The following is a 17,927-nucleotide window of genomic DNA, read 5'->3' as shown; positions in this document are numbered from 1 at the left end:
AGGTCCCCAGATAATACTGATGCCCTGCGCAAACTGTGAATGACGCTAATGTGTAACCTAACGTTACGTCTCCATCCTAATTCACAGAAGGCTCACAAACTGCTATCCAAACAAAGCAGTGGGCCCATTAAAACCGAGCGTTTGTAGAGCTGGCCTCAAAACCAGTGTAGAAAATGGCCTATTGCTTATTGATTTTGATGTTTTTGGATGTAAAAACCATGAGAACGTCATAAGTAGACCTCATTTAACAGTATAAAACAATAAACAAGCCCAGTTCATCAGACCTATAAAGCAGCCATTCCCCGCGATCACATTTTGCAAACTTTAGTTAGTGTGTAATATTGCTAAACAAATAATACCTGCAAAATGATAAAGCTCAGAGTTTAATGCCAAGCAAGATTTTGTCTTTGTCACTTGTACTAAAGAGAACGGCTGGAATTGACAACGACCCTCTCCTTCCCGGGTACATAATGTCACTGTAGTAGAGTAGGCGGGGCGAGACCGTGGTTCGAGTCCGGTGAGTAATTGTGAATTAGCGCCAGCTGTGCGCACACCGGCCTCGAATCACGTAGGAGATAGGGAGCATATAAGAGAACGAGCATCCGGACCGTCGAAGAGAGAGGGCCGGGCCCGGACACATGTTAAGTTTATATTTATGTTCTTGTGTTTTGAATTTATGTTTTGTTCGCCGGCAGTCGTCCGTGAGGGGCCGCCGGCTGTTATTATTGCTATTAAATCTTTGTTTAAATGTTTGCCGGTTCCTGACTCCTTCCTTCCATATCTTGAATCTTATTACAGTCACTATTAAGGGTCGACCTATTATCGAACTGGCCGATTATCAACGTCCATATTAAGTATTTTTTGGATTATGGACATCGGTCATTTTAAAAGCAGATTTGCAGATACAGTAATTTAATTTTTAAATGCAGTATTTGGCTTCGATGCTGCCAAGGATTTAGTGAAAGCCTTCAGAACACTGCACTAGTCTGTTGCCTGGAGAAATGCCCGCCCACCTGATTTGTTGGGAGTCAGAATTCCGGCCAATCAAGGCGGGAGGCTGAAGGCACTGGAAGGATTGGATTTACTCGCACTGAAAGCATTTGCTAGTCCGAGCTGCTGCAGTGATCCCGCATCAGTTGATGGAATAGCCATTCGCACATTATTTGAAGTCATGCCAATCACAAATACAAACCATTTTAAAGCGTCATGTAATCGCGAGCACTCAAAAGACGATCTTCATTCAGTGCATTCAGGCAATGGACGCGCACATGGAACACAGCCGCCACTCAAACTGCTCGCAACAAGTGTCATATTAAGCGATTTTCAGAATTTATTACGCATTAATGATCAGACACACACGTTATAATGGTCGTCTTGGCACGTATACACATGAGCACAATCGGTTGTCTTCAGTGAGTGTCTTCAGATCTGTGTAATAAGTGTTTTTCCTTTATGTCTTAACGTGCAGCCAAATCTTTTTTTATAGAAACGGAGAAAGACTCAAATACTCCATTAATTGTGGTCATACAAATAAGACTAATACATGATTTGAAACTGATCTGGTCTTTTATTGTTGTGTTCTCAATATCTAGAGAATATTTTTGCTTTTGTAAAACAATGACAATATACAGGCTGTGCTTTCAGCAGTCTCTCTCTGCATGCATCGTTCTGAAACGCATCATTAATACTCTGCAAAAGCTCATTATAGAAACATTAAGAATATGTATAAAGAAACTTTGAAGTGTCTACTTTAAATTATCCAATCCATAATTATATATTTTCGGATTATATTCTATGTATGAAAGTAAAGACAAGTGCAGTTTCTCCAGCATCAACTTGTCGTGTGTGATCACATCCTTGCGCAGAGCGCTCTATTTCACATGATTCGCCCAAGACCCAAACAATGGCACAACAAAGCAGCAATAATCTTTGTTAGATATGTTGATTGTACTATTGTTTTTTATTTCTTTACGGTTTACCATGTTGTCACTATAGTAAACGTGTAGTAACCATGTTTTTTGAGCAAAGTTTTTGTCAGAGCTCTTGTTATTCTTAATTTTGAACATATATATATTTTTTTTAACCTGGCATATAATTCGGTGAAATATATCGACACCGGCCTTGAAAACACCGGTCGACCTCTAGTCACTATTCCAAGTGCTTTTAGTAACCTCCACCAAAAGGAATACTCCAAAAAAGGGGCGAGACATTCCTCAGAGAAGAGGAAGAGCCGCTGGAGTAGTGTTTGGTTATAAGAGATTGTACACATTTGACTAATCTACGCGCTAAACTACTAATAAACCAACCAATAAACTACTAATAACCAACGCTCAAATAACAGCTTCATGACTTTAACATCCACTGTGAAAGCTGTTCTGTGTAATACACTTATATTGTGTGTGTGCTCACACCTCTTTAAACACTTCTATGAAACATCCTCTAAAGTCCTGCTTGTAGTCTCCTAGTCAATTGGCTTGTTTTATTATCCAATTTAAATCCAATATTAAAAGGCAAAACTAACGCTTCTGTTACTAGTGATAATATAACCGGTCTCATCTAACTGGTGTGGTGTCAGTTCCCTCGGAATAGTAGAAAAAACGCGATCTCGGACAAAGATTGAGGTTTGCGTATGCCCTAACAGACCTCCTTTACACTTTGTTCGATCCGCATGTTTTCAACTGATGAAGTGAAGTTGACTCCATTGTCTAAGCTTATGAATTCACGTGCACTGAGAGGGGGACCGACCAATCACAACAGCTTGAGGAGCGGAACTTGTTGATATGGCATGGGTGGGACATCTTTACACACACACACACTCTCTTAAGCGGGGAACCAATCATGACAGACCTGGTCAGCTTTACCAATCAGAGCGTTTCAAAATCATAAATTCATTATAGCTAATCTTGGGTACAACATGAATGTTTAATATCACTGTCTTCATGCATTGTTAGACATTTTAAGATGTCCCTGCAGTGGGAAAGTGGGTGGAGTGCTGGTACATTAAACGGACCATTTATTTGTGTTTTTAAACTCCCAGTGAAGTGGAGCAAGCGTTCACTCTGTCTGATCCACATTCCAAGGTGAAGCATGGATTATGGTCTCTGTGGCAGAAAATGAAAGGCATGATACACACCGATGGCTAATGATGATGAGCGGCTCACTCCCGCCTCACTGAAGCAGCACACATAATATTGGGGTTGTCCTTGACTTTAACACACGCCAATATTTACGTGCTGCTAAAGCGGGAAAGGTAGAGTGGGTGGATGTCAACCTGTGCTCTCATGCAAAGCCCAGATGAGTGTTTGAGAGTCCCTTGAAATTCTACAGCAGCAAAAGATGGTTTGCACCTTTAGCTCACCGTTGAAAACCATGATGCGCTGCTATAGCAGTCTAGGGCTTTTACTCACCACTGAGAAGTATACATATAAAGAGAGCTGATCATGACACACAGTGAACGAGAGAAAGGTGATGATTACCTGTAGAATGAGGAAGCGGTTGTGGTCCAGATCGATGCCGTGGCTGCGTAGTAACGTGCCCACATCTTTAAACGTTGCCTTCTTGCCGTTGATGTGATACGCAGATGAGTTATCTTTTCCAGCTGTTCTGGACACAAAGAAGGAACTGCTGGGGATGACGTCGTAGTCGTCTCCTTCCTGAACGCACAATTAACACATTATTAACACAAGAACACTGAACACAAAACGTAACTGAATCTGCCAACAAAAAAAATAGTTAGCAGAAGAAATCTGTATTTGAGCACATCGTTAACACCACTGCAGTAACCAAGAGCATAAATATGACTCAATACTACTACAAATACTACTTTAACCAAGAATGTTATTCAGAGAAACATTCTCCAGGTCAAATATGCTGTGCATGTGAAGAAGCGTTTATGCCATTTGTTCATCAGCAGTCTTCTTGGTGTGAGATGAAGATGTTTACCTTGTCAACGATCTTCTGAAAGTGCACCTCTACAGTGCAGCTCTGGATATCCTGATGAACGTCAGAACTGTGGATCAGAACCGACAGCTTCTTTGAGCGGATCTTCTGAGCTCTGTATCCAAACACAAACAGCATGGAGTCGATCACATTAGATTTCCCGCTGCCGTTTGGCCCTATGATGCACGAGAAGCGCTGAAGGGACAAAGAAAGACAACAGCACATTAATGACATGACTTACAACAAATCAGCATTAAAACGAAACAGACTAAATTAATATTATCTGCAGGTCAGAAAGTAGAGGTCCATCATTATTGGATTTCAGCAGTACATTTTGATTACTTCCGAGTTAAACATAACACTTTAAGTAAAATAGCCATTGTTTTAGGTGATGTCTGCCAAATAGTCATGGGACGATGTCTACAGTAAAACATCCCAACGGACGATGACATCGGGGCAATGCTGGGCACAGTTATGAAGTCAGGCGCATCTTCTTTATACAGCACGAGATGAGCAGATCTAATATCAGGTGCGTATTTTACAGCTTGAGCTGTTGGAAGCATGATGGTGCCTCAGCTTCTTGATGCCTGTCAGCCATCAGCGATGGCATCATCTGTGCATTCTATCAGACTACGCTACAATAGGATAGCTTACTTTCCCATAATCCCCCAAAAGCTGTTTTAAAAGCCATTTAATTGAGACAACTGACAAAGCAAAAAAAAAAGATAGTGGATAAAATCCGAGCAAAAGCTTTCACAGAACACACTGGTGTCATTTTTGAGTATCTGAAAAGCTGGAGCATGTGTTGTTTGCAGAACACTTCACTTGCTTTGATATCAAACACAATAACATTGAGATGGTTGTACCTTATGAAACGGCCCCAGGATCTCCTCGCCAGCGTATGATTTAAAGTTTCTGTTGACAATGTGTGTGATCATGAGACGTGGAGCGCCGGGCTCTGAGCTCATGGCCGGTGGTGGAGGAGGAGGGATGCTGCTCAAGATCTCCTCCAGACTGCGATTATCAAGTGCTTCAGCAGACTCACCCACAGCCACATCTACAACATTACAAAACAGACTGTAACTGCACTGAAAACTCTGTATCACTGCTCAATCTCTGTCAGTGAGAGTGTGTTGAAGGCCGAGACACACAAAGCAAACACAAAAGAACTAGTGGTGAGTGAACCTGACCGTGATTTCATTTTTACTTGTGAAAAATTGTGCCGTCACACCATAGGGCACATTTACGGTATACTTGTCTATTACCCGGATGTCGGTGCAACAATTTTAATTGAAGTCAAAGTGGTACAGTTTTGGTATATTAAAATATGATACAGTAACACTAAGTTGTACAAGCTAAAAAAAAAAGTGAACACACAGAATACAGACATGCACACATGCATAAAACACAAATCCACACACATTGAGCACAATTCACACACACACATACACATACATACAGCATGTTACTTTCAGATAAGCATACATTTAAAATAAAATAGATAAACACAGGTCAATTTTTTCCAGACCATAGATTCCTATATGTAATAATAGATAAATTAAGCAGAATGTTACATTTTAAAGTGATTTATAGTTCTAAACTGATGCCACCCGATCAGGCGTGCACAACAATATGCAAACGTGTTTCGCACCGTGCGGTGGCGGCGGGGGGTCAATCGCGGCTCTGCCGGCTGTGATGAGCTCATCGTCGGACTCATCCTCAGTTGCTCTCTTGGCAGCGGTCGAGCTCTTGCTTGTCTTTACAGGCATGATTCAAAGCACCTGAACGGTTTGAAAAGTATGCGTCAGTAAAACCGTGTCTCCTTTGTCTTTGTTGACACATGTTCCAAACCAAAAGACACACTGATCACACAAAGACAAAACACTGAGTTGACAACTTACGGCACTAACTTACAAACTAAACAACACGACATGATCTGACGTGTGATTATAGTGCACGGAAGAGTTGACGCTGAAGCATTTGAAAAGCTGCGTTTCATGCGACAGGTCATTTAACTCTACACGTCTAAATCACATAATAAAGACAAACATTTACACCAAATGACAGTGATGTTGTAGCAATAGCATTAGCAACAATATAATACAAATGTTATCAGCTTTATTTTCAGACGTGGCTTGTAAGAAAAAATGAATACTAACATAATACAATTAAACTCTCATTATTGGCTCATGGAGCTTGTTTCAACTGTTTCAAAGTGGCTTAAATAAACACTTCATAATAATGGAAACGATAGTCAAATAAAAGACGGTTTTCTGCCGGGTGATTAAAGTTAAAAGCGACACTAAAATATGAAAGACCGCTTTTGAGTTTTCTTTAGATTTATTGAACGATATAACATTAAATGAATGAATGCCATCGGAGTCACAGTTTTTACCAGATAAAGCGGCAGTGTACTAAATAACAACACCTCGTAATAATCGTCGCACTTACCTGGCTTTCAGTCTATATTACTTACGACTCTTTGCTATAAATCTGATATTAAGCTCCACAGAAATGAATCCACTAATATCGAGCGTTTATCGAGTAAAAATGAGAGCAAATGTGAGCTCGTGCAACTCACAGTAGTCAAAACTCACTCATAAATGGCGCGTAAACTGAGAGGACGAACCCGAATACGTTATAATCCGCGCGGTGCATCATGGGAAGTCTGCCGCTCTGCGTCGATCACGTGAGTCTGACAGCTCAAAACAGTAGACATGTAAACTACAGAAAAAATCACATTCTTCAGAATTAACAGTCCATCTGCAGTAGAAAATGTAACTTTTCTTGTCATCTTTATTGACATAACGTACAGGTCCATTTAATTCTCTACTTAAGTTGCTCATATCTATTTCACGAGCCTAAGAAATATGTAAGTGAATCAAAAGGTGAAACAAAACGTGAGTATTCAGAGTCATCAAGTATAGCGCAAACTGCCTATCATACTTTTAAAACTTACAACAAACCCCGCCCAGATCGTTTGAAGTTGAAGTCTTGTCTCGCGAGAATTGAGCCCTCAGAACCACGGTTGTGGCTTGGAGCTACATCTCGCGAGACGAGTGACGTCGCGTACAAACCACTACGCCGAGTATGCTATTGTTGCTGTGCTACGTAGAAAGCAAAATAGTCGATTTATGAATATAATCTAAAGGTAAGAAGAGTGTGGGTGATACTGGTGGAGGACAGTGTTTAGTCAGAAGAGTTTCTTCTCTCCAAAGGCAGCGTTTAGATCAGTTTACGTGTATTTTTATGTTTAAGGAACCGTAAACAGTAAACGCGTTTCCGTGGCAACGGCGCATTCGGTGAGGTGAACGCATTTCTTCTGCTGTCTGTGAAACTGTTCATAATGACCTGACGGATATTAAGCGTTTTGTTTTTCTTATGAACCTTATGCAGGGAAAGAATGCGACTGAAAACATCAGTGCTAAAGGAGCCCAAACATATCCTTTACCCTTAGAGCTGACACTCGCAGCACCAATCATTCATGTCAGCATATATGAAATCTGAATTCTCACATCATGCTGCCTAAAGACATGTTGTTGTCAGTTCGACTAATATTATTGGTTAAGCTGGTTTTACATTTGTGAGTCCTCTCAAACATCTTAACCAATCAGATTACGAGATCAGAAAGATAACACAAAACACGTTTTTTTGTCACACCAAGTCTTTCTGATCCAGATCTATTGACAAAGCTGCAAGTTATACAGGAGATTAGATTGATGGAAACTGTGTCATCGTACTTAATGCTTCTCTTTAGTGTTTCTAGATGTCAGAGAATGGTTTGAAATACCGCAGCTTGCTAAACATTTTTCTTTTGTAATGAATGAATGAATGTCAGTGTTCATGTGCCTTGACCGATGCACACACAGAGATCTTGTGAGTTGTGTAGGCTGGACCACGGCGGATGAACTTTACTCGTGTAGTGATGATCATCAGATACTGCGCTGGAATCTGCTCACCGGAGACACAAGTGTTGTGGTCAAGCTTCAGGATGACATTTATCCCATCGACCTGCACTGGTTTCCCAAGAGCGTCAGCGGCAAGAAACAAGCCGTGTCTGAGATCTTTGCTCTTACCAGCACTGATGGTAAAACACATCGACAATCTGTTCTTTCACACCTACTTGTACACACTTTCTTTGAATGCTTTTGCTGAATGTTGATGGGAACAGTTCACCCAAAAGTCTTTTTCAAAGGTTTGCTTTAGTGTGTCATCAGTAGGAAATGTCAATATAAATTCAGAACCTTTTTGTAACAATCATGTGAGATCACTCTTGATACGCTAGAGTCAATGTTTATAATTATAAATCATCATTAATCATCATGATACGACATGCAGTATGGTGTGAGTGGGGAAGACTACTGACAGTCATAAGAGTAAAAGCAGAAGTGTTTGGAGAGATGTCAACAGTGTTTTATGTTTTTCTGCAGAGACTGACGACAGAAAGGTGCTGATTTGCAATATAAACTGATGTATTATGATTGTGAATGTATGGATCTGTATGCAGCAGCTTAGAGACTTGTCTCTAAGAGGTGTCGCTGTGTTGTGCAGGTAAACTTCATCTGGTGTCGAAGTCTGGTCGTATTGAGAAGAGCATAGAGTGTCATAAAGGAGCCGTGCTGGCAGGACGCTGGAATCAGGATGGCACAGCTCTCATCACAGGTTACTGGTGCACATCTGTCTTCTGCTGAATGATGACGTGTTCTTCAGTCATAGACTGACAGGTTTCTTCATGTGTTTAAGCTGGTGAAGATGGACAGCTGAAGATCTGGTCCAAGAGCGGGATGCTGAGAACTACTCTCGCCCAACAAGGTACAAACACAATCAAGTGAAGCACAAGACCATTCTCACCAATTGTTATCTGTAATCATGTCAATACATCCATTCTTGTTATTGATCCAAAATAATACCGTAGTGAGATTTCAAATTGTTTATACGCAAACATTGATCGATCCAGCAGACAAACCTTGAGAACAAGACCAATGCAAACTCATTTCTACTTGTGAAGACAATACAAATCCAGCATCCAACAGAATGCAGAATATCGAAAGAATTGAATATAATCTAAATGTATAGAAAACACTCGAAATGAAGTACTGTAAAATGTATGTCTGTACTCTCAAGTCAGGATTTCTTCATGAAAAACACAGCAATCATGACGTGTGTGGTGAAGAGCTGGAAAGGAAACTGGGATGAACCAGTGTATGTGTGATGATGACATCATCATGTTTAAAGATGCTCTTTAACCTCTCGAAACATACATTTTACCCGTGTACATCTACTTTCATGGGGTTCGATGTGTATGTGCTGTGCTATCTCTCTCATGAACTGTGTGATCGCACAACACTCTTCAGTCATAAGATGTGTTTGTGACATGTGAAGGGTCTGCGGTGTACTCGGTGGCGTGGTCTCCAGACTCCAGCAGGGTTCTGTACACGTCAGGTCGACAACTGATCATCAAACCACTGCAGCCCAGCTCCAAACTCCTGCAGGTAACACAAGGACTCATCCTCTTGTCATCATTTACATTTACATTTAGTCATTTAGCAGACGCTTTTATCCAAAGCGACTTACAAAGAGTTTAGGAGCAATAAGCGATAGTTCATACAGGAGCCATAATACATTAGTGCCCATACAAAGTTACTGGTTTCAACAAAAGCTAGACCAGTACCTGTTGAGAGAAAGGGTTAGTGTGCTTTTTTCTTTTTTTTTTCACTTGTTTGTCAAGTATTCACAGAAGAGATGGGTTTTAAGTCGTTTTTTAAATGTCATCACACACGTTTCCTTAACTAAACACAAACAAATGGATTTCTTTTCAAATGAAGTCGTGTTGTTTCTTATATGGGGCTCGGCAAATCTCAATTTTGTTGATAATTCATATATGGTAGAGGTTTTTGCTTTTTCTGTAGGATATATGACAAGGTGACTTCCTTTGACTCGATTGGAAAAGCATTCTTTTAGAATATGGAACATTCAAAATCTCATTGTAAGTTACTTTGTTTTACTGTCTGAGCAATAATTCATCATCACTAGATATGATGTTTAATTAATTAAGTTCGGGAGGAGCAGGAGCAGATAATTAACTTGGTTGGTCCGCTATACGCAATCACAGCACCTGACCTATCAGTTCAAGAGAGAGAGAGCCTCTATAAATAGTCAAGACATCCTACCTTCATTCTCTCTTCAGTCTCAAGCATCCCACCACCACCCCGGCTCCTCACCTGGAGCCCCTTGTCTCCAGCAGGACACAAAAGGGGGGGGGGTGTTCCGGGTTCAGGCTAATGCTGGATTCGGAGCCCTCACCCCGGACAGGGGGGGAGTGCTCTGAGCTCGGAAGAATGAACGAGTCGAAGCCCTCTCCCCGACAGCACGCCAAATACGCATACCCTCAAACAAACACCATTATCTGCATAGGCCAACTCGTGAATGTGCAACATGTGAAATGGAAAGAATGAGTGAAATCAGACAAACAGCCAGTGGGAAAATGGGTGATTCTCACTAAATCTGAAAAAAATGAAAATGTATTCAAGCCACAAGTTGTGACATGTTAAGAACGTTCATTTCAAAACTTTTACTGACAGTTTGACAAATTTTTTTTACAAAAAAGGCCTGAACATGATCATTTCGTAACCATTTAAGACCATTTAAAGTTGTTAAAAATGCAAGTTTTTAATAATCATGCATAATGAGACATATTATACATGTCCATTTCTTTATGCAGAAAACTACCATAGTATTAGTAATGAGCTTGCAAAAAGTCGTGGACACAGCATGACAAGAGAATATTACGTTTTTGTCTAGACAAATAAATAGTAATCATTTAACCAGCAAGACATTTAAAAGGGACTGTTAAAGGTGGGTTTTTTCACATAATATCAAACAGAAGGCCTTTGTGTCTTTTACAAATGTTCCGGAGGATGAGAATATCAATCCTTGACACTTCTTTCTTCCAGTATTTCTTCATTTTTATTATACATTAATATTCTGTCAATGATTTTTTGTCAATTGAGATCATCTTGAAGAACATCTAATAGTTTTTTTTTCAGAATATTTTCAGTTGACTTTTTTTATAAAATACCTAATAATTCATTCTTATTATAAAATGATGCTTGGTCCAAGGTTGAGAACATAATTATGTTTATTATGATCATTTTATTTGTTGCCACATTAGGTTTTATAACCCAAATCTTATATATAAGTTTATGTATATATATTTGATGTTTAAAGCTGTGACTGACATGTATGAATGAATCCATACGCTAGTTAATAGATTGTGTGTGTTTGTCAGTGGAAAGCTCATGATGGTGTGATTCTCAAAGTGGACTGGAGTGTAGTCAATGACCTCATTCTCTCAGGAGCTGAAGACTGTAAATATAAGGTGAGCACAAGTACATACTTCACACTAACTTACTGTGTGTGTGTTCTTTTGTTCAGGTCAACACTGCTGTTCTGTCTATTATCAGCAGACATACCTGATTGTTTTAGCATTCATTCAATTCTACTTCTATAGCGCTTTCACAGTTTGCGTTGTCGCATAGCAGCTTCAAGTACACTTAGTGTAGTAAAGAGATGCAAACCAAAGACATGGTATTATAGTTGATGGAGTGTTAGCTTCCAGTCATCAGTTTGTTTTTGAGTTTGTGTGTGTGATTTTCAGGTGTGGGACAGTTATGGACGGGTGCTGTTCTCCAGTTCTGCTCATGAATATCCCGTCACGTCTGTGTGCTGGGCTCCTGATGGTGAACTCTTCGCTGTGGGCTCTTTTCATACTCTCAGACTGTGTGATAGGACTGGGGTAAGAGCTCACCATTATCTCTCTCTCTCTCTCTCGCTCATTATGTGACCCTGGACAACAAAACCAGTCTTATGGGTCAAGTTTTCGAAATTGAGATTTTTACATAATCTGAAAGATGGACTAATAAACTTTCTATTTATGTAAGTTGTTAGAATATGACAATATCTGGCTGAGATAAAGAATTTAAAACTCAGAAATCTGAGAGTGCAAAAAAATCTAAATATTGAGAAATTGCCTTTGAAGTTGTTAATCAGGGGAACTGTGGCAGGCCAAAAATTAAGTTTTTATATATTTAAGGTAGGAAATTTACACAATATATTCATTGAACATGATCTTTACTTAAAATCCAAATGATTTTTGGCATAAAAGAAAAATAGATCATTTTGACCCACACAATGTATTTTTGTCTTTTACTAAACATGTTCCTGTGCTACTTAAGACTGGTTTTGTCTTCCAGGGTCACATATGTGTGGAGTCCTATTCTTTACTTCATTATTCTGACCTCTTTCTGAGTGACATCACGGGTAGATCTTTATTATGATAGGGTGTTGGTTATGTGCACACACGGACTGCACTTGTTTCTGTTTGAAATCTCTCTCTTGGTGTGTGTCAGTGGTCATACTCTGTGGAGAAGCAGAGCACAGGGAGTTTGTTGAGTTTGTCATGGTCTGCAGACGGCACTCAGCTGGCGGCGGCGTGTGGAAATGGACACGTGTTATTTGCTCACGTCATCGAGCAGCGATGGGAGTGGAAGAACTTTGAGATCACGCTCACAAAAAGACGCTCCATGCAGGTACACAAACGCGCAGATGTGCTGGCCACATGAGAAAGTTAAGAGCATTTGTTTATCACGTTATGTTTTTTGTAGGTGAGGAATGTGTTCAATGATGCGGTAGATGTTCTGGAGTTTAGAGATCGGGTCATTAAAGCGACATTAGGTCACGGACATCTGGTTGTTAGCACATCGCTCCAGTGTTACGTCTACAGGTACTGGAAACATGACGCTACTACATTCAGTACTGCTCCTTTACAAATGGCGTTTGGAGGAAATCTAAACCGATGAATGTGATGTTGTTGTAGTGTAAAGAACTGGAACACTCCACTGATATTTGAACTGAAGGATGGTATGGTCAGTCTCATCCACCAGACAGAGAGGTGAGAATACACATCCGTCTGTCCACACAAGAAATGAGAAGGTTTGATGGTGCTGTGTGCCATTGGTTGTTCTGCTAGTTGTGAATCATCAGCTTAGTTTCATCATTCATAGTTCTATGTTTTAAAATGAAATATGATGATGATGATGCCCGTGGAGATCAATGGGATCTGTGATGATGATGATGTTGATGGTAAGTGTGATGTTCTCTCATCATGTGTCACTGTGTTTCTGGTCTTCAGATATTTTCTCCTGGTGGATGGAGCAGAGCTTTACGTGTACTCGTATGAGGGACGTTTGGTGTCATCTCCCAAGAGTCCCGGCGTGAGAATGGACATGTTGAACTCTCAGTCTGTCTCTCTGAGTAACGACACCATGGCCATACGAGACACCACAGATGAGCGAGGTGTGGTGGATGCACGTCATACAGCGTGGCGCTTGTGCTTGATTCATCCATCAATCTCATTCTGTCTCTCTCTCTCCTTCAGTCATATTTCTGTTTGAAGTGTTAACTGGAAAACCCATCGGTGACGGCAAACCCTTCATTCACAAGGTACAGTCATGGTGTCGGATGTCAAATGCATTCAGATAAACATGTGTAAATCTTGAATGCACTGTACATGATGTGATGATTCCTCCCCTCCAATCAGCATGCAGAACTCTAGAAGTCTTCTCTGTTAGTGTTGCGTTGTTAAGCGTGCACTTTATTTGTCTACTTGTGTGTGTGTGTTGTTTGAGATGGAGGTGATGTTCATGGCTCTGGATCAATGTGGATCACCTCACGACAGACGCATGGCATTGATGGATAAGAACCGTGATCTCTATCTGACCTCAGTGAGAACTCTGGGCCGGGCTCAGGGCATTTGTAAGATTGGTAAGAATCACACCTTAATTTTCTTCACCAGCGCTGTGTGTTTGTTGTGCAGTTATGATGATGTGCAGTTGTGATTCGTCAGGTTCCATGGTGGACAGCATGTGCTGGAACGACTCGGCAAACCTCCTGTGTGGCGTTCAGGAGAATCAGTTGACAGTGTGGTGTTACCCTGCTGTTGTGTTTGTGGACAAAGAGCTGCTTCCTAAAACCATCTGCACTAAAGACAACAGGTAGATGCACGCATGCACATGCTCAGGACATGCTGTGAGGATTGTCATATGTGTGTTTTTGATTTGCAGTGAGTTCAGTCGGCCTCCTAGGGTCTTGAGTTATGTGGGCACTCAGTTGAAGGTGAGACGGGTGGATGGATCTCTGGTGTGCAGGGGAATGTCACCGTACCCCACACTACTGCACGAATATGCTAGCAGTGCCCGCTGGGATGATGCCCTCCGCCTCTGCCGCTTCGCTAAGGTTTATTTTCACTCTTACTGCTGTGTGTGTGTGTGTGTGTGTGTGTGTGTGGCTTAAACCTGAATGCACACCAACTCAACCAAAATTGAGGTCACCACAGGTAAACAAGCTTATGAATCTCACAGAAGGATGTGTGTGTGTGTGTGTGTGTGTGATTGTTGAATATAGCCGGTCTCTAAGAAGCTCCTCAGGAGAAGGCATGTTACTCCAGAAGAGGGCAGCACTGCCGCTGGTGTTGCTGTTTCATTTCTTTTTGCTTTATTATAATTATATAGATTTCATGAGCACACAGTGATTGATGTGATTGTGTTGTTCAGGATCAGACACTCTGGTCGTGTTTGGCAGGGATGTCAATGGCCAGCAGAGAGCTCAGTACGGCAGAAGTGGCTTATGCAGCCATCGGAGAGGTAAACGCTCTACTGATCAAGTGTGAGAGGAGAAATTCAGTAACACTACTAACATGAATCATTCATGTGTCTTCAGTTCCGGAATAATTTGACCTGCTAATAATCAAACAGATGAAACCATCCCATAGACTTCTATTTGACAGACGTTTAATGGTCAGAATAGTAACTTTGTGGAGTTTAGCTGTGAGGTTTATGGTACGTTTTAGTGGTTTAACACATGTAAATCAGTGTTTGCATTGTCTGTGTTAGGTTGATAAGGTGCAGTATATTAACTTCATGAAGGATCTGCCGTCTAAAGACTCTTGTCTGGCTCATGCGCTTCTCTTCAGTGGTCATGTGCAGGAGGCGGAGTCAACGCTTCTCCAGTCCAATCTCATTTACCACGCTATTCAGATACACATCAACCTGTACAATTGGGACAGGTGCGTAGTGTTCCAGACATCTGTCTTATCTGTCTGTGTGTGCGCTTCTGATGACAGGGTCTCTCTCTCTCGGCAGAGCTCTGGAGCTGGCCGTCAAACACAAGACTCATGTGGACACGGTGCTCGCTCACAGGCAGAAGTTCCTGCGAGACTTCAGCAAACAGGAAAGCAACAAGCGATTCCTGCAGTACTCTGAGGGGGTGAGTAATGTGTTGTGTTTATATAGTGCATATAGTGCTGAAAGAATGTAAACTTCTTATGTCCCCTTGTCTAACAATATTCTACGGTTGAAGAATCTAGTCGACGGAACACACAGAGTTTCTGGATCCAGGAGACAAAGTTTGACACAGACACAAGTGCTTGTTCAATCAGAGTCCAAAGTTTATTGTATTAAGGACTAATACTTATAAGTTTGCATCAGGAGGCGTCATATAAAACCACCAAAACAGTGGAAAATCACCAGACATTCTGTTTAGTCTTATTCCTCCTGATTAATCAGATATGATTACATATTTAATATTACAATAACAAAACAATCGTCCATAGGCAAATATTATGAATAGAAGTGAATAATAAGAATACATATGATGAATATTGGAATAAACACAGATGCAGTATTTGTGGAGGACAGGACGAAATCCAGATTCTCACAAGTGCCAACTAAAAAAACATTTTGATTGATTTCCCAAACATCCACACCTCGGTTACACAGGACAGTGACCACGTGTTGTGCAGTTACATGATGTTCAGACCTGAGACCTGCGTGTGTTTGTCTTCTCGTGCTGTCAGATACAGACGTGTCTTTACTACAACTTTGTTTATCTGCACTGTCCTCTTATAATCCTCACACAGCACTGCATTGTGATAGACATTATGAAGCATAGAATGATGTTTTTTTATGGTAAGGGACGGGTGCGACGCAGTGCAATTTCACACCGACAATTCTACGCAATGAATTTTGGAATGCAATCATTTCTGATTCATTTGATTGTTTGATTACAATAGTAATATACTATCTCACACAAATGTGATTTTTTTGTATATACAGTTGTGATTACAACCATTCATACCCTACGTAAATATGACCAAAGAAGGCTGTGGAAATAAATCTTCATCATTAAACCTTTTTCTCTTTTATTTACATTTAGTCATTTAGCAGACGCTTTTATCCAAAGCGACCTACAAGTTGGGTAAACAATGGAAGCAATTGGGCAAACATTAGGACAACAAAAAGCATAAGAGCAATAAAAACATGTCTCACAAGCCTACTACAGTGTACATAGCCAAGTTTAGTTTATCTAAGCTTAAATAAGCATGCTTTTTTAAATCATAAATCTAACATTTATGATAAAATATAACAATAAATATAAAAATAAAATAAAAATATCTATAAAATATCTTCTTTGTTGTTCTGCTGAATAAAGAAAGTCATACAGGTTTGAAATGACTAAATGAATTTCAGTTTTTCGGTGAACTATCCCTTTAATACTGTGTGTGAAACATTACACTGATGGGATGAAAAATCAAGAAACTGATGATACTTTGATGCAAAAGAAACAATATTTACCTCAACATCCACAAAATACAAGGACTATATCTCCTAAATATAGCGCTGGAGTGCCTCACTCCGCTGATAATGAAACAGCGCTACGGTTGTGGTGGAATCCAGCATCAACAGCTACAAATGCATGCAGTGTTCATTTTATAAAGAAACTCAAAATAATTTTGGTGACAGTATGGCCTGTGTACAGACCATAATTCGGTCCTGAACACCAAGTACACCGAAGAGATCACAGGAAACTTGAGGAGGTCTATAAAGACTAGCCCCGCCCCCGACATGACAAAGATCTCTCTGGGTCATTAAGAAAAGGATGCTGCTTGAGCTTTGAGTGATTGACTTCTGCTGTTACTCCCAAAACATTTCCCAGCTGTCAATGATACACTTTTGTGTTGAGTTATTCTGATGGAGATTTGTGTCATTTGTCTGGATTGTGTTCAGGTTGAGGTGGACTGGCAGAAGATTCAGGCCAAGATTGAAATGGAGTTTGCTAAAGAGCGTGAACAAGCAGCGAACTCGTCCGTCAGAAGCAGCGTGTCCATCCGACGCTAATCACAGTGATCTGAGGACTCGGTTCAAAATCTCAAAGCTGTCAGCATATCTGTTTTCTAACTGGAACCTGAAGTTTGATGGTTATTTTTCGAATAAATGTAGTTTCTCAATGTGTGTATGTGTAATCCGTCATTGTTCGCTCGATGTTCTTTGAGATGTACTGCAGCAGATTCTCACTAACTTGTTGTATTGACAAGACGTGAGAGTTCATCATAAAACAGTATACTCACTCTTGTGTTAGTCTACAATTGTATGGTTTTCATCTGTAAATGTACACACCTTTTTGCTTAAATAGGGAAAGTGTGAATGAAATACTTGGCTACACTGTAAACAAAAGATTAGGACATGTGTCAAACTGACTGAAACTTTAACCGACCCAATTTAAATCTGCAGCGACAAACTTTTGAGTTTCCATCCTCACGATCGAGCACGTCGCTCTAGAATAGACTGAATGCTTTAATTTTCCTGCAAAGTGTCCACAGTGTGGATGAGAGAATGTTGAGTGGATGTTTATGCAGGTCTGTGGAAGATTTCACTACAGCACCATCTGTGTGTGTCACAGTAATCCAATCATCACAGACTGCTTTCAATCATCATCATCATCGTCAGACTTTGTTCAAATGAGTTGCAGTGAACAGGCAGCAGCGAGATGAACGTCTGTTATATTCTCCTTTACATTTTATTTTGGGCTCAGAAACATTGTCTCATATTTACAGAATAAACAAAAACACTTCATTTCATTAGGTCTCCTATTTT

At 40.5% G+C, this 17,927-nt stretch overlaps 2 protein-coding genes across 7 annotated transcripts in view; one reads left to right on the top strand and one right to left on the bottom strand.

The window, feature by feature from the left end:
- smc4 (structural maintenance of chromosomes 4) overlaps positions 1 to 6,642 on the bottom strand; it is a 31,770-nt gene extending 25,128 nt beyond the window's left edge. Inside the window, exons 1-5 of one of the 2 annotated variants that reach the window (XM_056756808.1) lie at positions 6,537 to 6,642; positions 5,591 to 5,720; positions 4,806 to 4,996; positions 3,943 to 4,134; positions 3,477 to 3,653 (exon numbers count right to left, since the gene is read on the bottom strand). In XM_056756808.1, coding sequence (XP_056612786.1) covers positions 3,477 to 3,653; positions 3,943 to 4,134; positions 4,806 to 4,996; positions 5,591 to 5,708 — 678 coding nt within the window. In that variant the 5' untranslated portion in view covers positions 5,709 to 5,720; positions 6,537 to 6,642. The other variant, XM_056756807.1, reaches the window with a different exon arrangement.
- Positions 6,643 to 6,989: 347 nt separating this feature from the next.
- Positions 6,990 to 17,911, top strand: ift80 (intraflagellar transport 80 homolog (Chlamydomonas)). 5 transcript variants are annotated; one of them, XM_056757618.1, is made up of 21 exons: positions 6,990 to 7,090; positions 7,198 to 7,241; positions 7,336 to 7,380; positions 7,806 to 8,026; positions 8,491 to 8,601; positions 8,683 to 8,751; positions 9,322 to 9,431; positions 11,228 to 11,317; positions 11,597 to 11,734; positions 12,348 to 12,527; positions 12,603 to 12,721; positions 12,815 to 12,889; positions 13,130 to 13,293; positions 13,376 to 13,440; positions 13,626 to 13,761; positions 13,844 to 13,991; positions 14,061 to 14,232; positions 14,550 to 14,639; positions 14,889 to 15,061; positions 15,138 to 15,261; positions 17,061 to 17,911. In XM_056757618.1, the coding sequence occupies exons 3-21, from the start codon at positions 7,343 to 7,345 to the stop codon at positions 17,169 to 17,171; spliced, it is 2,334 nt and encodes a 777-aa protein (XP_056613596.1). In that variant the 5' UTR covers positions 6,990 to 7,090; positions 7,198 to 7,241; positions 7,336 to 7,342; the 3' UTR covers positions 17,172 to 17,911. The 5 variants fall into 5 exon arrangements, with proteins under 5 accessions (XP_056613596.1, XP_056613597.1, XP_056613598.1 ...); XM_056757619.1 differs by having other exon boundaries at positions 6,999 to 7,090; positions 7,198 to 7,246; XM_056757620.1 differs by having other exon boundaries at positions 7,002 to 7,241; positions 14,969 to 15,061.
- The last annotated feature ends 16 nt before the right edge of the window (positions 17,912 to 17,927 follow it).

This window comes from Triplophysa dalaica, chromosome 9 (assembly GCF_015846415.1).
Source record: "Triplophysa dalaica isolate WHDGS20190420 chromosome 9, ASM1584641v1, whole genome shotgun sequence".
NCBI lineage: Eukaryota > Metazoa > Chordata > Actinopteri > Cypriniformes > Nemacheilidae > Triplophysa > Triplophysa dalaica.
The sequence above is the reverse complement of the archived record's forward strand: the minus strand, read 5'-3'. Positions and strand labels throughout refer to the sequence as shown.

Bases quoted from the DNA above. Each gene is read 5' to 3' on its own strand.
- ift80 (XM_056757618.1), top strand. From the start codon at position 7,343: ATGCGACTGAAAACATCAGTGCTAAAGGAGCCCAAACA. The intron at 12,528-12,602 runs GTACACAAACGC...TGTTTTTTGTAG, and splicing joins CAAAAAGACGCTCCATGCAG to GTGAGGAATGTGTTCAATGA. The intron at 15,062-15,137 runs GTGCGTAGTGTT...CTCTCTCGGCAG, and splicing joins AACCTGTACAATTGGGACAG to AGCTCTGGAGCTGGCCGTCA.